The sequence below is a fragment of the Rhagoletis zephyria genome, unplaced genomic scaffold (genome assembly GCF_001687245.7).
Source record: "Rhagoletis zephyria isolate East Lansing unplaced genomic scaffold, Rhagoletis_zephyria_1.1 Rzeph_scaffold_01788, whole genome shotgun sequence".
Classification (NCBI taxonomy): Eukaryota; Metazoa; Arthropoda; class Insecta; order Diptera; family Tephritidae; genus Rhagoletis; species Rhagoletis zephyria.
This window is the reverse complement of record NW_016158872.1, coordinates 83,902-101,036: the sequence shown is the minus strand read 5'-3', so window position 1 is coordinate 101,036 and position 17,135 is coordinate 83,902. Positions and strand designations below refer to the sequence as shown.

General features: G+C 36.5%; 2 protein-coding genes across 5 annotated transcripts in view; both read left to right on the top strand.

Annotated features, from left to right (window-relative positions):
• The first annotated feature begins 1,992 nt into the window (after positions 1–1,992).
• LOC108365156 (uncharacterized) lies at positions 1,993–7,730 on the top strand. 3 transcript variants are annotated; one of them, XM_017619120.1, is made up of 16 exons: positions 1,993–2,496; positions 2,556–2,605; positions 2,673–2,868; positions 2,931–3,110; positions 3,302–4,148; positions 4,223–4,357; positions 4,539–4,750; positions 5,055–5,126; positions 5,305–5,630; positions 5,700–5,880; positions 5,945–6,004; positions 6,057–6,179; positions 6,259–6,644; positions 6,855–7,002; positions 7,064–7,240; positions 7,310–7,730. In XM_017619120.1, the coding sequence occupies exons 1-16, from the start codon at positions 2,464–2,466 to the stop codon at positions 7,457–7,459; spliced, it is 3,276 nt and encodes a 1,091-aa protein (XP_017474609.1). In that variant the 5' UTR covers positions 1,993–2,463; the 3' UTR covers positions 7,460–7,730. The 3 variants fall into 3 exon arrangements, with proteins under 3 accessions (XP_017474609.1, XP_017474608.1, XP_017474607.1); XM_017619119.1 differs by having other exon boundaries at positions 1,994–2,496; positions 6,057–6,230; positions 6,304–6,644; XM_017619118.1 differs by having other exon boundaries at positions 1,995–2,496; positions 6,057–6,236; positions 6,304–6,644.
• Positions 7,731–16,765: 9,035 nt separating this feature from the next.
• LOC108365155 (uncharacterized) overlaps positions 16,766–17,135 on the top strand; it is a 58,514-nt gene continuing 58,144 nt past the window's right edge. The window contains exon 1 of one of the 2 annotated variants that reach the window (XM_017619117.1): positions 16,766–16,971. The gene's annotated coding sequence lies outside the window, so the exon portion shown is untranslated. Of the gene's footprint in view, positions 17,023–17,135 lie in introns of both variants that reach the window. The other variant, XM_017619116.1, reaches the window with a different exon arrangement.

The following is a 17,135-nucleotide window of genomic DNA, read 5'->3' as shown; positions in this document are numbered from 1 at the left end:
TCAAGGGTGTCCTGGTAAAGTGTCACTGTACTTTCGAAAGACCAAACGCGTGAGGAAACACAAGATCGGCGTTTGTTCAGACCATCGCTTATCTGTGCGGTGGTTGCGTTCAGCGCTGCTTTCGTGCTAAGCATCGTTCGGAATCCATGTGCAATTGATGTACACTCTATGTTTCAATTGAACAGCTAATTGGCAAATCTTAGTTTAAACCAGCCAGCTCGAGCGTTTAGTCTAAGTTTAAGCCACATCCGTGCACTGAAAAACCGACCCTAAGTTTTATTCTTGATAACTGTAAGATTTCATTTAAATTTGTTCTTATATATATATACATTCTCATTTGGTTTTGATCTAAGCAAGTTTTATCCAAATCGATTGGGGTTTTGCAATTAAGTTTCAAAAGAATGCTGCTAGGTCCGTTTCCTGTTCCTTCTTCTTGCTCATTCAGCATTCACCGTAACTACGCTTCAGAGTAGGGTTTCCGAACATAATAGGCTCATCAAAATGAGTACTTGTACGTCGATAACAGAAAATTAAGCGAAGGAAGTAGCGTACGTGCCGTAGAGGTACGCCGCAATGAAGGTGTTGCGTCTGCAAACAAAAATCAGCTGTTCCTTATGGCCGCGTACTTGGGGTTTACACAGGTAAATTTTGCAGATACAATAGCAAAACATTCACACTTTGTTTACCAATATATTCACACTTTTCTTGATGTCTTCGTCACTGTCTCTGGCTTTTAGAAGACAGTTTATTGTCTGGATGCCTACTTTACTCAAACAATGTGACAATTAATGCATATTCTCATTTGTCTTGTGGTGTGTAAACGCAAGGCTATACAACTGTCAGCAGTGACGGACTCATGTGCGTCAAAATTTTAGTAATGGCCAATGTTCGTTGGGTTCGTCGACGCAAGGGTTGCCAATCTTGCGCTTTCTATGCAAACACACACAGGCTACTCCACTGTCAGTTTCATCCTTGAGCGGAACGTACGCAAAGTATTCATGCTGACGGGGCTATAAGGTAAAAGTGAAGGTGGCCAACATGTTCGCCAGCAAAGGCGTCACGTCGCACAATGGGATTACAGGGGCCAAAATTAGTAAGAACGGATTATTAAATTACGAAAAGGCAACTATGGAGATTCATAGAACAATATAAAACTGCATAAATGCTGTCATAGGATGAGCTTAATGCAGATACAATGTAATAAATAAATAAGCAGGAAAACATTTTGATTTTGTCGCAAGTAATTTAGATTAATTTTTACACCAGTGCGGATATTGAATAAGGTAATCTGATTGATGATCAGTTTTTTCATATACCCGTGGCCAAGCATTACTTTAAATTTTTATATATATTTGCTGAAATTCATAATAGAGTTTCACTTGAAATTTACATGATTTTGTGAGTATGAAATTTTTCAATTGCCTAATTTAAAAAGGGATATTTAAAAAGGCGAGATAAATTATTCTAGGGATAAGTCATCATTAAGTATGCGTATCATATTTGAAATAGTTCCAGCTGCGTTCAATTTTGATATAAGCTTGTATTGTTCGTTTTATAGACACCAAAGAACGTAAATCTATAAGAAGATACAACACGTTATAATTGTAGCGAGTCTCAACATCAGGAGCGGAGCTGGCCTTCCCTTTTGCTCAAATACGTTTTTAGACTGGATGAAAAGAGAAGGTACGCTCCTGATGTTCACATTCGCTACAATTATAACGTGTTGTCTCTTCTTATAGATTTACGTTCTTTGTAGACACGAATCCTGTAAAATTTATTGAGCTTAGATTAAGTAATATGCAATATAAAATGGAAGTGGAAGAAGGTGTACATATTTATGACTCGCGAATCTATTCATCAGATTCGGAAATCAGCGCTTTCGGTGAAAAAGTCCTATTTGCCTTAGCTCAACATTTTTTGTATATAATATAGGAGTAATTAAAGGTTTTCGTGCAAGCAATTACCTTCATTCGAAAGCAAGAAATGGAAGCTGCTTTAGAAATAAAATAAACTTGTGTGTTAATTTTATCCAAAAATAATAAAATCTAGCATTTTAAGACTAAAGTGTAGGAGGTGGGTGTAAAGTGGGAGTTTCATTGCTACCTACCAATGAAAAAAAAATTTATATTAGGTTAAGTTACGTAAAGTCTAGACTAACTCAAGCTCATAAATGTGGCATATTTTTCTTCAAATGCAAAAGTTAATTTCACATTAGTCAAGGTCCTCCTGTAGAGAAAACACTGTAGTGGCCGTTTGCTTACATTCTGACAGCCAACCATTCACAATACACGAAACAGCTGTCAACGAAGAAGAAGCATATGACAAATTCGCCAGGCCGATGGGTACACAAAAATTTTCGCTGATTGCACAAATGTATAAAATTTGTTAGGAGGACTCAATTAAAAAGCGTAGGAATAATTTTAATTATTAAAAGGTGAGATTTACCAACGATCAACCAGCGCCATGGCGGAGCATACGTTCCTCGGCACTTGGGAGGTGAGTGAACGCCGGTTATTTTACAGTCAGCTAAATTAAATGTGTAAATCATTTTTAAGATCGTGTCCTGCACCTTTGAACATAAAGCGGAAATTTCTGGATTGGAAGGGTATGTATTGTTTAAAAATGTGTGGTATTTATTAGGATTACTCATTGAACTTCATAACTAATTTCAGCATTAAATTTCGCCTGGATGATACGAATGATATAACATGGTATAATGATTTGGTTAATCCACTTCCAAAATCAAAAGACTGCGGTACTTGCTGCGATTCGGCAAGTGTCTTATTTAGTTGTGAAACATTCGATGTGAACGAAACAAATCCACGTTTAGTATTCGGCGCCTTTGCTGGTCATAGCATAGAATTTAGAGTAAATTTTTTGGTGCTTCTGTTTTATATGCATTAACGCCTCTCGTTAATTACGATTTGCAGACAAACACTTTAACACCGACTGATACGCTTATCTTGGACTGCGAAAGCTGGTATACATTAGAGTGCAAGCGGCTGAAGGAGTGCCACGCTGCCGGGCAAGAAAAAGAGTTCTCCTTCGCAGAGGCGCTGCAAGAGTCGTACTTCTCGGATGTAGTCATTAAAAGCTCTGATGGCTTTGATGTAAGCAGTCTGGCATTTCTTTGGGATTGGTTTTTTTTAATTTAATTTATAATACAATTATATGTTTTATTTTAATTTTTGTTTTAGTCTTCATTTCGCTGCTCTACTTAGTTGACTATTTGAGTTCTCATTTCTGCACAAAAAGGTTTCCATTAAAATTGTGTTTATACGCTATAACCAATTTTTTCCAGTTCCATGCGCACTCTTCCGTTTTACGCCTAAATGGCTTCGACTGCAGCATGTGTGTGCTGACGAACGAGTCAATGTTGCCGCAGCCACCCACTGCTTGTAAAAACCACGACATATTGCAACCACAGCAGTACCAACAACCTCATAAAGGCCAGGATAGTGAAGGAGCGGGTACTTTACTTGGGGCGTCCAATCCCATCAAGATTTCTGTGACGCTGCCCATATCATGTTCTGATAACAATGACGATAGCCAGAAATCATTGCCGCGTCTCAATCTGTCGCCCATATATCTGCAACCGCCCTGCGAATATTCAAATGTTGGCAGCAACAGTGGCTTAATAGCTCATCGCAGTGCACATTTATCAAACTCTTTTAATTGCCTCTCGAGTAGCGGCAACAACAATGATAAAAACGCGTCCAATGCAGAAGGCGGCGGAATGCGTCGTTTTCCACCCACTTCCAATTCCGATTCTCATCTTGAAACGCAATCTCATTGCAAAAATATATTTAATTTCTGTCAAGATTTTTTGCTGCAACCCACAGAGCCAACTACTGTGTGTAATACCAGACGCCCGCCTCTGTCACCATATCGCGCACGCAGCCCTTCGCCTTTTCCCAGCTCAATGGATACGCCGCCTTCTTCGCCTCTAACACCGGTGGGCGTTCTATACAACTTGCCGACATTTTTGTTAACGCCAGTGCTTCATTGGTTATACACTGAATCCCTGATGCCTGATATGGACGAAAATGTTTGCGAGAAGCTGATAAATTTCGCGGAAACGCAACCTTCTCTCACAAAAATGGTTGACCCAACTAGAAAGTATTTGAAACTGATACAGCTTAAGAAGTGTAAGCAATACCTCCATGGTTTTAATATCTAGATTATTAATTAATTACATTCTTCAACAATTCTTCCTTAATAGTTGTGATTAATACTCTAATGGATACTCATTCTGTGCTCAACCACATCATACAAGCAATCAATCCTGTTACTATATCCCATGAACCCGCCTCACTCTACGCAACATTCAAAGACTGCCTCAAGGAATCTGCAATCGGTAAGATATGAACATACATACGAGGAGAGATTATGAAAAATTAATATAAATACATACATATATGATGNTCTACGCAACATTCAAAGACTGCCTCAAGGAATCTGCAATCGGTAAGATACGTACATACATACGACAGAGATTATGAAAAATTATAAATATATATATGCTATTGTCCGTACAGGGTGTGCGAAAGTATTGCAATTTTGTAACATCTTTATTCGAGATGGCTCAGATATAACGCGCTACCAAAAAAATGAGATCATCAAATATGTGCGCACACGAATTCCGATTTTTATGTCACAAATACATCAACTCTTGCGTAATATTTTGAACGTTTTTATTGGTTTAACTACAGAGGAGAAAGCAGAGTTGGTAAATTATTTAGTACCTGAAGTAAGTTGGACAGCGCTTTTATGAAATAAATCCGTCGTATAATAAAAACTTTGTNTTTATTCGAGATGGCTCAGATATAACGCGCTACCAAAAAAATGAGATCATTAAATACGTGCGCACACGTATTCCGATTTTTATGTCACAAATACATCAACTCTTGCGTAATATTTTGAACGTTTTTATTGGATTAACTACAGAGGAGAAAGCAGAGTTGGTAAATTATTTAGTACCTGAAGTAAGTTTGACAGAGCTTTTATGAAATGAATCCGTCTTATAATAAAAACTTTGTTATAATTATATTTAGATCGAATCCGCATTGGTGATACTAACTGATGTCGTCGAGGAAATTAAAAATTCCTTAGAAAAAATGTGTAAAGTGAGTAGGCATTACGCGAGCTTTTCATTATTTTATATTCAAATTTTGCATCATTTATGCATGTNTTAAAAATTCCTTAGAAAAAATGTGTAAAGTGAGTAGGCATTACGCGAGCATTTTCATTATTTTATATTTAAATTTTGCATCATTTATGCATGTACATATACGTGTGTTGCAGGATATAAATTGTTCACATTTGGATTTGTCGGTGAGACAGCAGTCTGACAATTCAATTGCAACACAAACTCAAAACATCGCTTTTATCAGCGCCAATGTAGTGTTGGAAGATAACGCAGCTCCGCTGTTTAGTCCACCTCCTATATCGCCCAGGCTTAGGCGTGGTCCCCCAGTGGGACTAACTCTTTACGATAATCCAACAGATAATAAGCGCCTCATGACTGCAGAAAATGATCTTAAATTCGTATTGTATATGTATGAGGTCCGAAAGATGCGTGATATATATGGTCGAATCGCAACGGCTTTGGAGATTATTAGGGACAAAAAGTAGGCGTGGCTAAAAGCCTTCTTAGAGTCAATAGATAAGCTAATGAAAGCGATTTTTTTAATTTATAGAAATTCATTCTGCGAAATGGATTACTTAAGTAAAAGGAGCACTATAAATCAAAATCTGGAACAGTTAATTATAGATATACCGGCATACATTTTGATAATGGAAAACCTCTCAGACCGAGTTGACGAGAAATTGGGCTGGAAGGAGTTTAAATTTTGCTTCAAATTGGCCACAAGTCAAATTGTATGAATTATTGAAAATGTACACATACTTATCTATATATTTTAAATTGCTCTGTTTATTCTAGAATGGCGTGATTGTTAAGCTTTTTGATCATAAGTCTGCGCTGCGCGACTCTATCAGCAACGTAAGTTGCTTGTTTACCTGTAATATATTTTTACTTAATTGCATAATTTTAGGTGTGTAAGCTGGTACAGAAAAACGAATTTACTCAATCACTCATAGAGCTTGGGCTTTTAGAGCCTTCCAATATTTTTGAACACGAACTAAAGCTAGCGGAAAATGACAACATCATGGAAAATGTGACTGATGAATTGACATTGGAGCATTGTCGCTCGTATGACTATAAAAATGTAAAGGTATACTGCTTTTTTATTACAGCCGCGCTTTTGCAGCTTATACTATGGTTTGATTGTGTTCATGCAGCTTAACTTGACAAAACATTTATGTGAGCCACCCATTGCCGCCAATAGTAATTTATCAAAGAATGCCTTACGTCTATTGCACTCAGCTCAGCTAGCTGATATGGAATTTGAGGTTCATACTTATTCGTCAAGCAACGCACAGCTGCCTGGCATAACAATATTGCACAAGGATGACATTGAGGTGACACATGTGCATACACAGTTGCAAACACCGCATTCGGTGCAACTTCAACGACCACCAACGCAAGTACACACATTCCGTGCACATCGAGTGATTGTATCGTCGCGTTGTGAATGGTTTAAAAAAGCCCTTCTTTCCGGTATGCAAGAAAGCATAAAGAGGTAAACTTGTCAGCTGCTTATCTGAACTACCGCTGAATCCATCGGAAGTCCTATTTTCGTGAAATCTACGAAAATTAGGTCACTGCATCCGAATAGCTACGAAGATATACATTCAAAGTATACACCACGTTCGTAGCTATTCGGATTCAGTGATGGCGTTTATAATTGTTATTAATCAGCTTTCAAAGCAACTGCAACTTTTTCTTTTAGAAAAATCATCATAACCGACACTACACCAGTGATATTTCGGCGCTTATTGCTGTATATTTATGGCGCACCTATAGATAAAACTGTGGGAGCTGAACAAATTTGTGAATTAATGCTACTATCTGATCGCTACTCAGTTTTTGACTTGAAGGTTGCAACAGATATTTAACTAAAAAATTACTGCTCTAATAATACAATTTATTTTTTAAAAGGAATTATGCGAAAATACTCTAAACTCGCTGATAGATGAAGAATCGGTGCTTTGTCTGCTGGGTATCGCCGATCGCTACATGGCAACTGCGTTGAAGTCGAATTGCTTATCGTTCCTATCACAGCACGCGAATCTGACAAAACACGAAATGTTCAAAGAGTTACCACAAGCCCTTCAGGTATTGCTTTTGTCTTTATTTTGTTAAAACTAAATAAACTTTATATTTACAAATTTCCATTTGTCACAGTTAGAAGTGATGGATTTGGTGCATTGGTATGGACGCGTTTCTGAACCTTGGGCCGATGGTTTTAAGTCACGAAGCGGTTCACGTCACAGTCTGAAGAGTCCTTCAAAGCCACGTTCTAGGTCCCGCAAATCGTCGCCCTCTTACATGTGACGATGACTGCGGCGTACATATATGTAAATAGCGTTTGCTGCTGAAGTGACATTAGAAACAAGCAACTGGGATTGACTTTCAGGATTAGAAAAAATCAATGGAGTAAATGAGTATCGCTTACCTATGGTGGTATTTTAAACTAACATCCGAGAGTCGTAAAAACAAAAAAAAAACAATTTACAAAAATTTCTAGTTTTAATTGATACTCGATGTTGGTACCTATATACATATCTGTTTTAAGAGCGACCACATACTTTTTTTCTAACGCTTACAAGTGAAAATCCGTTTTTCAGCTATGCATGTATGTATGTTAAGCAATAGCTTTTCATTACAATCATATAATTTTTTCCATAAATTCTTTTACACGCTTATTTTTTATCTAAGTGACCAAACCAGTATTCAGGTGTTATTGAATATTTATTGTGATTTATGTTAATACTCTTTGCAATATTAATTTACTAACAATTAGGGTGGTTTAAATTTTCAACTATTGTAGTAAATCTATAGTACTCATACATATCCTTGTTATTATTGTACATTTGCTATACTATATGTATACACACATACAAATTATATTATCTGAGAGAACTTTAACTGTGTTGAAATAAAGTATTATAAGCGATTAATTTAGAAAAATTTACCATTTTGAAAATGTTTAGATAACGTGTTGTGCTAAATGTAAAAGGGATTTATAACGTATTTGGTGGGGAACAAACATATTTTTATTATGCAAATTTCCAAGCTATTTAACCTTAAAGAAACTCGTATTTACATGTATTTTCTAGTTGAAATTTAAAGCTAAACTATAAGCAATGCAAACACAAAACAATTCAAAGAAATTACAAAAGCAATGGCATGACAGAGTAAAAAGTGAAAACGACTCAAAATTGAAGACAATGCCAAGGCATCCTCATAGAAATCTATCTGCAATAAACTGGATTGAAAATGATTGATTGTAATTTTAAAAAGATATTATAACTGAATAGGTGATGTACTCATTATTATATTGTTTAATATTAACTAAATATGTTTATTGTTGTATTTTAATTCTTTAAAAAAGATAAATGAATTGTCAAAATAAAATTAAAATGTATGTTCTTATATAAAATGCGTGTTTGTTTCTTTTAACTTACATACATATCTACACGCTCTTGTTTTACGCCTTAAGGCTCAGTTAGTCTAAACATACGTAAGAAATCATCAATGATTACTCAACACACGCCAACTTAACCAGAAGCGAAAATATTTTGTTTTTGTATTTTGCTTCTCCGAGGCGTTTGATATCAAACGAGGATTCAGACTCCCTTTCGCGTGATTTCTTTAATCTGATGTTGGAGAATATCATAAGATCTGCAGAACAGTTATAATTTCGAAAAAGTAGAGAATTTCGTTTATTTGGGAACCAGCATTAACAACAATAATAACGTCAGCCTCTGAATCCGCGGCAGAATGATACAGCGCCTATGCTGGCTTAGTTAAGTCGTTGGAATTTCCAATTGTCTTCAGTTGGCACAGAAGAGAAACGACTGCCGCGCTTTGATGGAGAGAGAGGTCATAAAAACCCATACCGCTTGCTCACACAACGCCAAAGCTGTCTTTCTTGCTGCCATGATTTAATATTTCACAAGGCAATTAGTAGGGTGATTGACTCGGTTTTTTACAAACCAGTTCCAATCGGGTTTTTTTGAAATCTTGATTTTTCGATTTATGAGTAAACCGGACTTTTACGTTCGACTAAATCGGGGTTTTAACTATTTTATGTAGATACATCAAAACTTTTACATACATGCATATATGAGAAAATAAAAATTTTAAATACTTATTTTATTGAAAATGGAACTAGACTTCTTTTAATTAATTAAAAAAAATAAAAGGAAAACCGACCGAAAAACTTTCGCTGTTTTTTTTTTTTTTTTGTTGTAGCAGCTTACCACACTTCGTCTAAATCAATGAATGGACTACTTGTTGCCTTGATTCTCATTCCCAGCAAAAAAAACAGATCCGACGGGCTTGGCCAATAGGGAGAGAAGGATGTTAGATGGTGACTGGTGGTTTATGTGGTCGGTACTGAGGGTCAGTAAGTTTAAACGCCCGATCTGGCTGGTTTAAACTAAGATCAGCCAATCTAATGTCAGCCAGCTGTTCAATTTAAACTCAGTTTACCTAATCTAAGTTTAATCTGGTACTGAAAAACTGGTACTGAACAGTTTAACCTTTTTTTCGAAATGTAATACACATCTTTTGAAAGACAAATTAAAAATGTAAAAATACAAAAGAGAAAAAATAAACCGCTTACTTTCCTATTCTCCTATTCCTGATAATTATCTGCTAGAAAAGTGAAGAAACAAAGCCATCTTATCATTGATAACTAATTTTGCGCTTGGCGGCAGCGGTAAAATTAAAAATAAATCTTTTCTCGCCGAACTTCGTCAGAGGAACTTCGTTGCCGCTTTGGTTGTACGCAATTTGATATACTGCAGTGTGTTTTAATTTTGGCAGCGAACTATCTTCCGACGAAGTTCGTTCAGCGATTTTATTCTGTCCACACTTTTACTTGTTAACCAAAGAAACTTCGAACTCATTTTATTTTATTGATTTCTTAATTAAAGCTATACCGAAGGCATATCAAACAGGTAGTAGCCTTAGAGCAAAAACAACATTTGCGTGTATTTTGTTGTTGCTTCTGGTATCGGAAGTATCAAAAACTGTTCTGATTTTTTTCTTCTAAATCAAAGCGTGCCATGTGAAATACAAAAAATTATAAAAAATAAAAAATTGAAATTGGAAAAAATAAAAATTGATGCAACTTTCTTTCCTAGTAAATTTGTTTGCTTTTTATTAGACCCATTCTTTGCAAGTAATCAGCGGCTGTGCTGCTGAGTTGCACGAACGTTCCAAAAGCTGCTTTTCAATCGCTTGTATTGTATGGGAAAAGGTTTCACATGCAAATAGATTTTAACAATTTAGAATTTTTGTGAGAATAAATTAAAAATATTTGACATTTTTGAGACCAAATAATTTGAAAAAAAAATAAATAAATCAGCTGCCCTACGGATACTACCTGTTCAATGTGCCTTGGCTATACCCATGGGCGTAGCCAGGTCGGGGAAAGGGGGGGAGAGAAGGCTCGAGCCCCCCATAACTTTCAAGCTTTCCCTGTATATATAAAAAATAGTACCATGAAATGCATCCATTAAATTTGTGAAAAACCTTTCTATAAACAAAAAGTACTATGTTACATTTAACTTCCACTAGAAATGTATCCCTTCTTGCAAAGGTGTGTCAAATATTCTTGCCCCTATTTCCACCCCTTATTCGCTTACCCTTGCGTTGCTTCATCAATACTCATCACACATCCCACATCTCATGCACAAGTAGTTACTTGTGTTTTCACTTATGCACTTACTTAAGTACTTCTCATGCATATGCACATGCATCTATATCCTTGTAAGCACTTACAATGTTTGCACATACATATGTACTAGGTCCATAAATGTATGCTGGTGCATCTGCACCTGCCTGAGATACAGTTTGACGATTGACGGTGGCGTTCGTAATAACTATTGGGTGGGTAATGACATTTCCTTAGTCGACAGGGTCCTGCATCTTCTATGTTTGTTCCAACTGTCCTGCAGTTTCGTCCCAACCGTCCTTTACTTTCGTTCCGTTCGTCCCTTTGTCTGCGTCCGTCCGTTCGTTTTGTTGTTGATTATATCACTTAATGATGCTTATTGTTGTTTGAGGTGGCTGTTGTGGTATGAGTATCTGTTGATACTTATGTGTGTACAGCTTTGTTGCTGTCGCTTGTGAGATTGTTTCGGTGCACCAGAGGATTTTGATAGTTGTTGGTTGTTGTAAAGAATGTGTGTTTTTAGAAGTGTGCATACTCTTTAGGAATGTCGAGCAATTAGTAATTTCTGGTGCATTTAATGTTGGAATCTATCGAATGTTTTTTTATATTGTGTTTTTCATAAAACGAGAACGAGAGAACAAGTATTGTATTTAGAAGTTCTTGGAGAATTATAATTAAAATAAAATTCCATAAAATATACATAAATATAAATATATATATATATATATATATATATGTCACTGATGAAACTTAACCGTCATCTTGCTTTGTTTGAACCCTTTCTGAGGTCAGCCTGGAACTGATCCTACAACACCCTCGCAAAAGGTACGTCCGGTTAGAGCCCCAACTCGTTAAAATATCTTCTCTTCTCAGAGGGTATACGCTCGTGATCGCTTCCGATCCCAAGTAGACCTTGTCTGCCTGAAAATTCGACAAGTCGTACTTTGACGTAATCTCTCAACAGCGGGTATATATATAAACTCCCAAAGTAGAAGCTTGCAAGTGGCATATGTCATAACAAGCGTTATTTTTCCAGGAAGAATTTGCTTGGTCGTGACTTGCCTTGTAAGTTTATCTGTCCTGCAGTTTCCCTCTATGTTCCTGTGACCAGGGACCCATCTAAGTGAGATGAACATTGTTCTGCGTGGCTGCCTCCTGTAGAGATAGGCAGCAGTCCAGCGCAATATTTGAGTAAATCGTGAAAGAGCCCAGAGTTTTATATGCAGCCTGGGTATCACTAAAAATTTGAATTTCAGTGATAAGCTTCTCTACAGCCTCCATGATGGCTGGAGCCTCAACTTGGAATAAGCTGCAGTAATCTGGCAACCTAAACGAGATTTTAGGAGGAGGGTCTCATGCGAAGATGCCTCCTCCCGCCTTGCCATCGAGTTTCGATAGTGTCACCGGAACCCATGCCCTTGCTCGGCGTCTGACTGGATTGTCCTTTCACTCCACGTCACTCCAAGATTAACCCCAGGGTAAACAGAGTCTAGCTTTGCAAAGGCGACCCTGTACAGCTTCACCGATCTCTTACGTCGTACAGGCACTTATTTTAGATCTTTCAGAGTAACCGTTCGAGCGCATAAAACAGTTATTTGATTCCTACGGGGTGTTTTCATTCATACGAGAGCGATTTTGTGTTTTTTGCAAGTTTACTTTGTAATTGATGTTGTTGCTCCAAACATAGTGGTTGTTAGTTCTCCATTATTTCCACTTTACCGTGAATTGAGGGTAATACGTGCTTTAAGCCAACTTTTTTTTTTAAATATTTTTGTGTATTTGTTTTATGTGTTCTGTTGTTTTTCATTTGGTATGCTGTTTAAGTTGTTTCTGTGATTTATTTATTTTAAATTGTATACACATATTTTGCAGGCAGCATTTCGTTGCTCTTTGGGTGGCAGTAAAAAAAGAATGAATAATTTTGTTTCGCAAATCTAGTTCTTAGAATGATTTTTTTTTTTTACTAAAATCATAATATTCATTGTAAAAATTTTTGAAAATCATTTTGAATCCTACTCAGAATTGAGGCCGTCGGAGCAGAAGTGGCCTTCCTCACATTTTGTGTTTGAACATAACTACTTAAAATAGTTTCAAATTTGATGCATTTTTAATCAAATGCCGCATATTCTTTAATTTTAGCTTCACTAAGTTGAACCGTTTTTCGTTCAACCTCAATGAAAGAAAGAAGTTAGCACCAATCCACCTAAGTCATGGTCAGATGTAAGTGCGTCTTCGTAGGAATTCCTTGACAAATTTCGTAGCTATATCTACTATGTATGTTTGTTCTAAAGTACATAGCTCAGATACTCGTTGATCGACCATAACCTTGGAAATTACTTTTATCTTATTTATAGCTATGTCCTCTAATTTAAACTGACAGTTGATGGAAAGTTTTTGTCAAAAACCTCCTACTCAAACTCCTTCGTAGATTTTTGAATCTGTTTTTTGAGCTGTTCATCTTTGAGGAGCCACTGGATATCCACAGTCGCTCACGGCCTGAGTCACCACCAGTGAAGGCAAAGTAGGTACAATTGTACTTTTTCTCAACGCTTTTAGTTTGAAAGTACTTTCTGTAGATATACCAAATTTTCGGTATATTTGCAACTTAGCCAAACAAATTTTCCAGAATTTGTTTCCTTCTTGCAATTCTACATATACATACATACCAACCAATTGTAGACGGGCTGTATGAGCTTCGCTGGTAAACCTTTCGTCTATGTATTCTCGTCGTTATGTCTTCTCGTCGTCTACAATGCTGTGTCATATGATCAGATAAAGAGGGATCAGGTTAATTATGATTGATTTCTGTTCGGTTAGAAGTTCCCGCTTTTCCACTTTGTAAGCTTAAGTATTTAATTACGAAAGCGTAATGTTAGAGAAAATTTAATTTGTTCACTTTATCATTTGATCAGATGCATAATCTTAAGCGATTCTTGATCATTAAAGGCTTTTCCATCAACATCTAGCAAGTAATTATTTAGTAAATTGTTATGAGTTTAAGACAATTATATTCATTATCACAAGAGGATGGTTTTGAGAAAAATGCTCAACTCATGTTCTTGAAAGTCACAAAACTTTGTGAAGACGAGTAATTTTTAAGCAAACAACAAAACCGACTTCGATTCTCATAAAAAAATTTAAGATTATCGTTAATTTCTTCACGATCCAACTATCGGATCTAAACAAAATTAGAATGGGACCACCTTTCCGGTGAAAAAAGAATTATGGAAATCAGTTAACGTGGTCCAAATTTATGCGGTAACATACATAAAAAAAGTAAGTGCGCCTAGGCCTCTACTGGAGAAGTGAAACTTACGTTATATTCCAATAAAGACTGGACTCGGTTAACAATTCGAAAATGATTGGAACACCAATCTTATTTTCCAGCCTCACCTTCAATAACTAATGTGGAACAGATTAGTATTCGATTCGAGAACCAGGTCATTCTCCAGCAAAACGGAACCTTCGTTACCCAATGTATTTTTCCTTCGTTATGAATTCGAAATCCAGCCCATTATCGAATTGAAAATTTAATTAGAGAGTGTTTGTCTTATATTTCGAAAAGGAGCTAGATTTCATTTCCTCTCTTGTTTCTATGGATTTTATTTTTTTCGAACCTATCTCAAGTGTATTTCCAATACACTATGAACGTTGGAAAACTAAGATAGGTTATGAGTTTATTCTCAGTTCGATATGTATATTGGATATCGAAGGTCTTTTTCGAACGTTCGCCAAAGTGTTTATAGGGATATTTATTTTGTCTCATAACCAATATACATACATATGTATGTACATACATACATACATCTGCTTTTGATTAAGGTTATATTTAGTCGATAACAATATCCATAACAAAATCAAAACATCGATAACAAATCCATAACAAAGTCGATAAAAAATCGATAGATAATCGATAACATAACAATATCGATAAAAAATATCGATAGCAAAATCGTTAAAAATATCAATTAAAAAATCGATAACCAAATCAATAAAAATATCGATTTTTATATTGATAAGTCCCGAGAATCCCAAAATCTATAAAATCCCAAAATAGTTCCCTGATTGATTCCCTGTGTCTCTAACGCCATCTTTTGAACTTTTTCATATCAGAACTATTTTCCAAGATTTGCCATTGACTGCCGAGGGCCACCACCCTTAGAAAAAACCTCGATACTTGTGGGACCGAGAATTCAATTTGGGTCCTTCCAGGTATAAGTACGCAACTCTAATTACAGCATTATCTATTGACATTTGTAAATATCTACCAGCTCCACCTAGCGGGTAAATGTTTCACCTATAGCTGAAATATGTTTCAAATATTATTCAGTTGAACTATTATAGTAGTACCACTGTAACCTATTCTTCTGTTATATTTGGTCTTAAAATAACTAAAGTAAGACCACCTTGATTTTTGTCCATTTTACTATTTTAAAAAGTATTCCTATTTCTGCTTGTGTACGAACAAACTACACATGTGCGGATCTACTCTGCATTAAGAAACCGATTTGTTTACACATTTTTTTTATTTTGCTGGTCAAACGCTGAAAAACTAAAAGAAATAAAAATTTCGGATAAACATAAACAAAAAGCGCAAAAAAAAACATCACTAAAATCTGAAATTAAGCAACCATGTGGAATTTTGACAAAGTTCGCGGCGGCGCGGCAATGTAAACGCCAAACGCCAACAACAACACCGAAATCATAAAAAGAAAATTAAAGGAAAACTCAGAATGGCGATGATAAACAAACTGTGTAAGTGGAAATTCCCATGCTGAGATATATGTACATATGTACCTACAGACAAACACGCATTCAGGTGAGCAGCCGTATAGTTCAGATACTCAATCACTCGCCAAAATTGCCAAAACATTCGCTCATTCATTCGGTCATCCACTACTAGCAGCATTGCAATGCAGCTTTTGGATGGCTGCTGAGTGGCGGCAGCTGCGGTTGTGGGTGCAATTTTCGTAAGCTTACATACATACATTCGTGGGCATACATATGTGCTAGTGGACGCCCGTGTAAATGTTGCCCGAAGGCCGTTGCCAGTCGTTGGAAGTTGAGGCGAAGAGAATCGACTGAGCAACCGCCCTAAACTACAACGACACCTGCAACGCACCGCAAAACTCTCCAGATTTATGTTGCTCGATTATATTCCAGTGCACAGTGGTTCAAAACTGGCATTTACTGGTCACAATTCACTGGAGCCTTCACTTTTAACTCAATTTGAAAAAATTTTTTAAATGAAAGCTTATAAAATTTAGAAGAGGCCATTTGAGCGCGATATTTGAATTTTTATTAAATTAAATTAAATTTTTTAGTGCAAAGTGCAGAAAAAGTAGCAATTTTGAAGAAAATCGATTCTCCTGTTCCAGTTAATAAATGTTACATAATGAAAACTAGTTGAAAACAATTGTAGGGTTCCCACAAAACGGAATAAAAAAATTCACAAAAAAATTTGATTTCCTATAAAACATATTTCACAAAAATAATTGTTTTTTTTTTTTGGGTTTTAAGAAAAATTTTAGGCATGCATTAACTTAGGTATAGGTTAACTGGCGAGCATAACGTTGGATCCAATCGTTGAAATGCGCTGTGCGACTGAGGGGAGAGGACTTAGTCGGCTGCTGATCGGGAATGGACTGGTCGCTTGCCCATTTTATAAACTTTTACTAAAAAAAATTAACATAATTGGTTGAAAAATGAAGGCTCCAGTGAGTTATGAACAGGAAATTCCTGTGCAGTGGTGCTTGTCGCATATACCATCACAAGTACAGCAGTATTAGACGCTTTCCCACCAAATAAGCGCAAATGCCGTGAGAGCGGACTGGAACGAGAGCACGAACAACACACGAGTGGCTGTCGTGTGCCATGGCGTAGTTAGCGATAGCGACGACACCAGCGTGGAAAATAAAATTTTCCTACAGCAGCAGACAAGGCTTTGACTTTCGTTCGTGCGGCGGACGTCCTTGTCCTGCGTCGAGTGTGCGCTGAGTGGACGCGTTGACATTGTATGCAGTACAAGAAAATTCTTTTGCAAATTAGCAAAGAAATATTTCAGCCATTACTAAATAAGTTGGTTGAAAGTTAAAGTGTACAGCATTTGCAACAAAAAAAAAATGTAATTAAAATACAATGGAAAAAGGCTGCATGAAAGGTTAAAATTAGCAAATATAGAAAAAGTGAAAATCACAGAGCAAAAATTTAGGTAGACGCAATGAAAAAGGCTGAATTTTCAGCTCAGCGCGCAGTTTGTGAGGGAGTGCGGCTGTAGCAGAGGCCGCAGCAGCAGCGGACTAGCTGCAGAGAATCGACAAATTT

What these genes read in the sequence shown, in the direction of transcription:
- LOC108365156 (XM_017619118.1), top strand. Translation starts at nt 2,464, where the DNA reads ATGGCGGAGCATACGTTCCTCGGCACTTGGGAG. An exon ending in CGTTCCTCGGCACTTGGGAG is followed by an intron (nt 2,497 to 2,555) that starts GTGAGTGAACGC and finishes ATCATTTTTAAG; the next exon opens with ATCGTGTCCTGCACCTTTGA. An exon ending in TAAATTATTTAGTACCTGAA is followed by an intron (nt 4,751 to 5,054) that starts GTAAGTTGGACA and finishes AATTATATTTAG; the next exon opens with ATCGAATCCGCATTGGTGAT.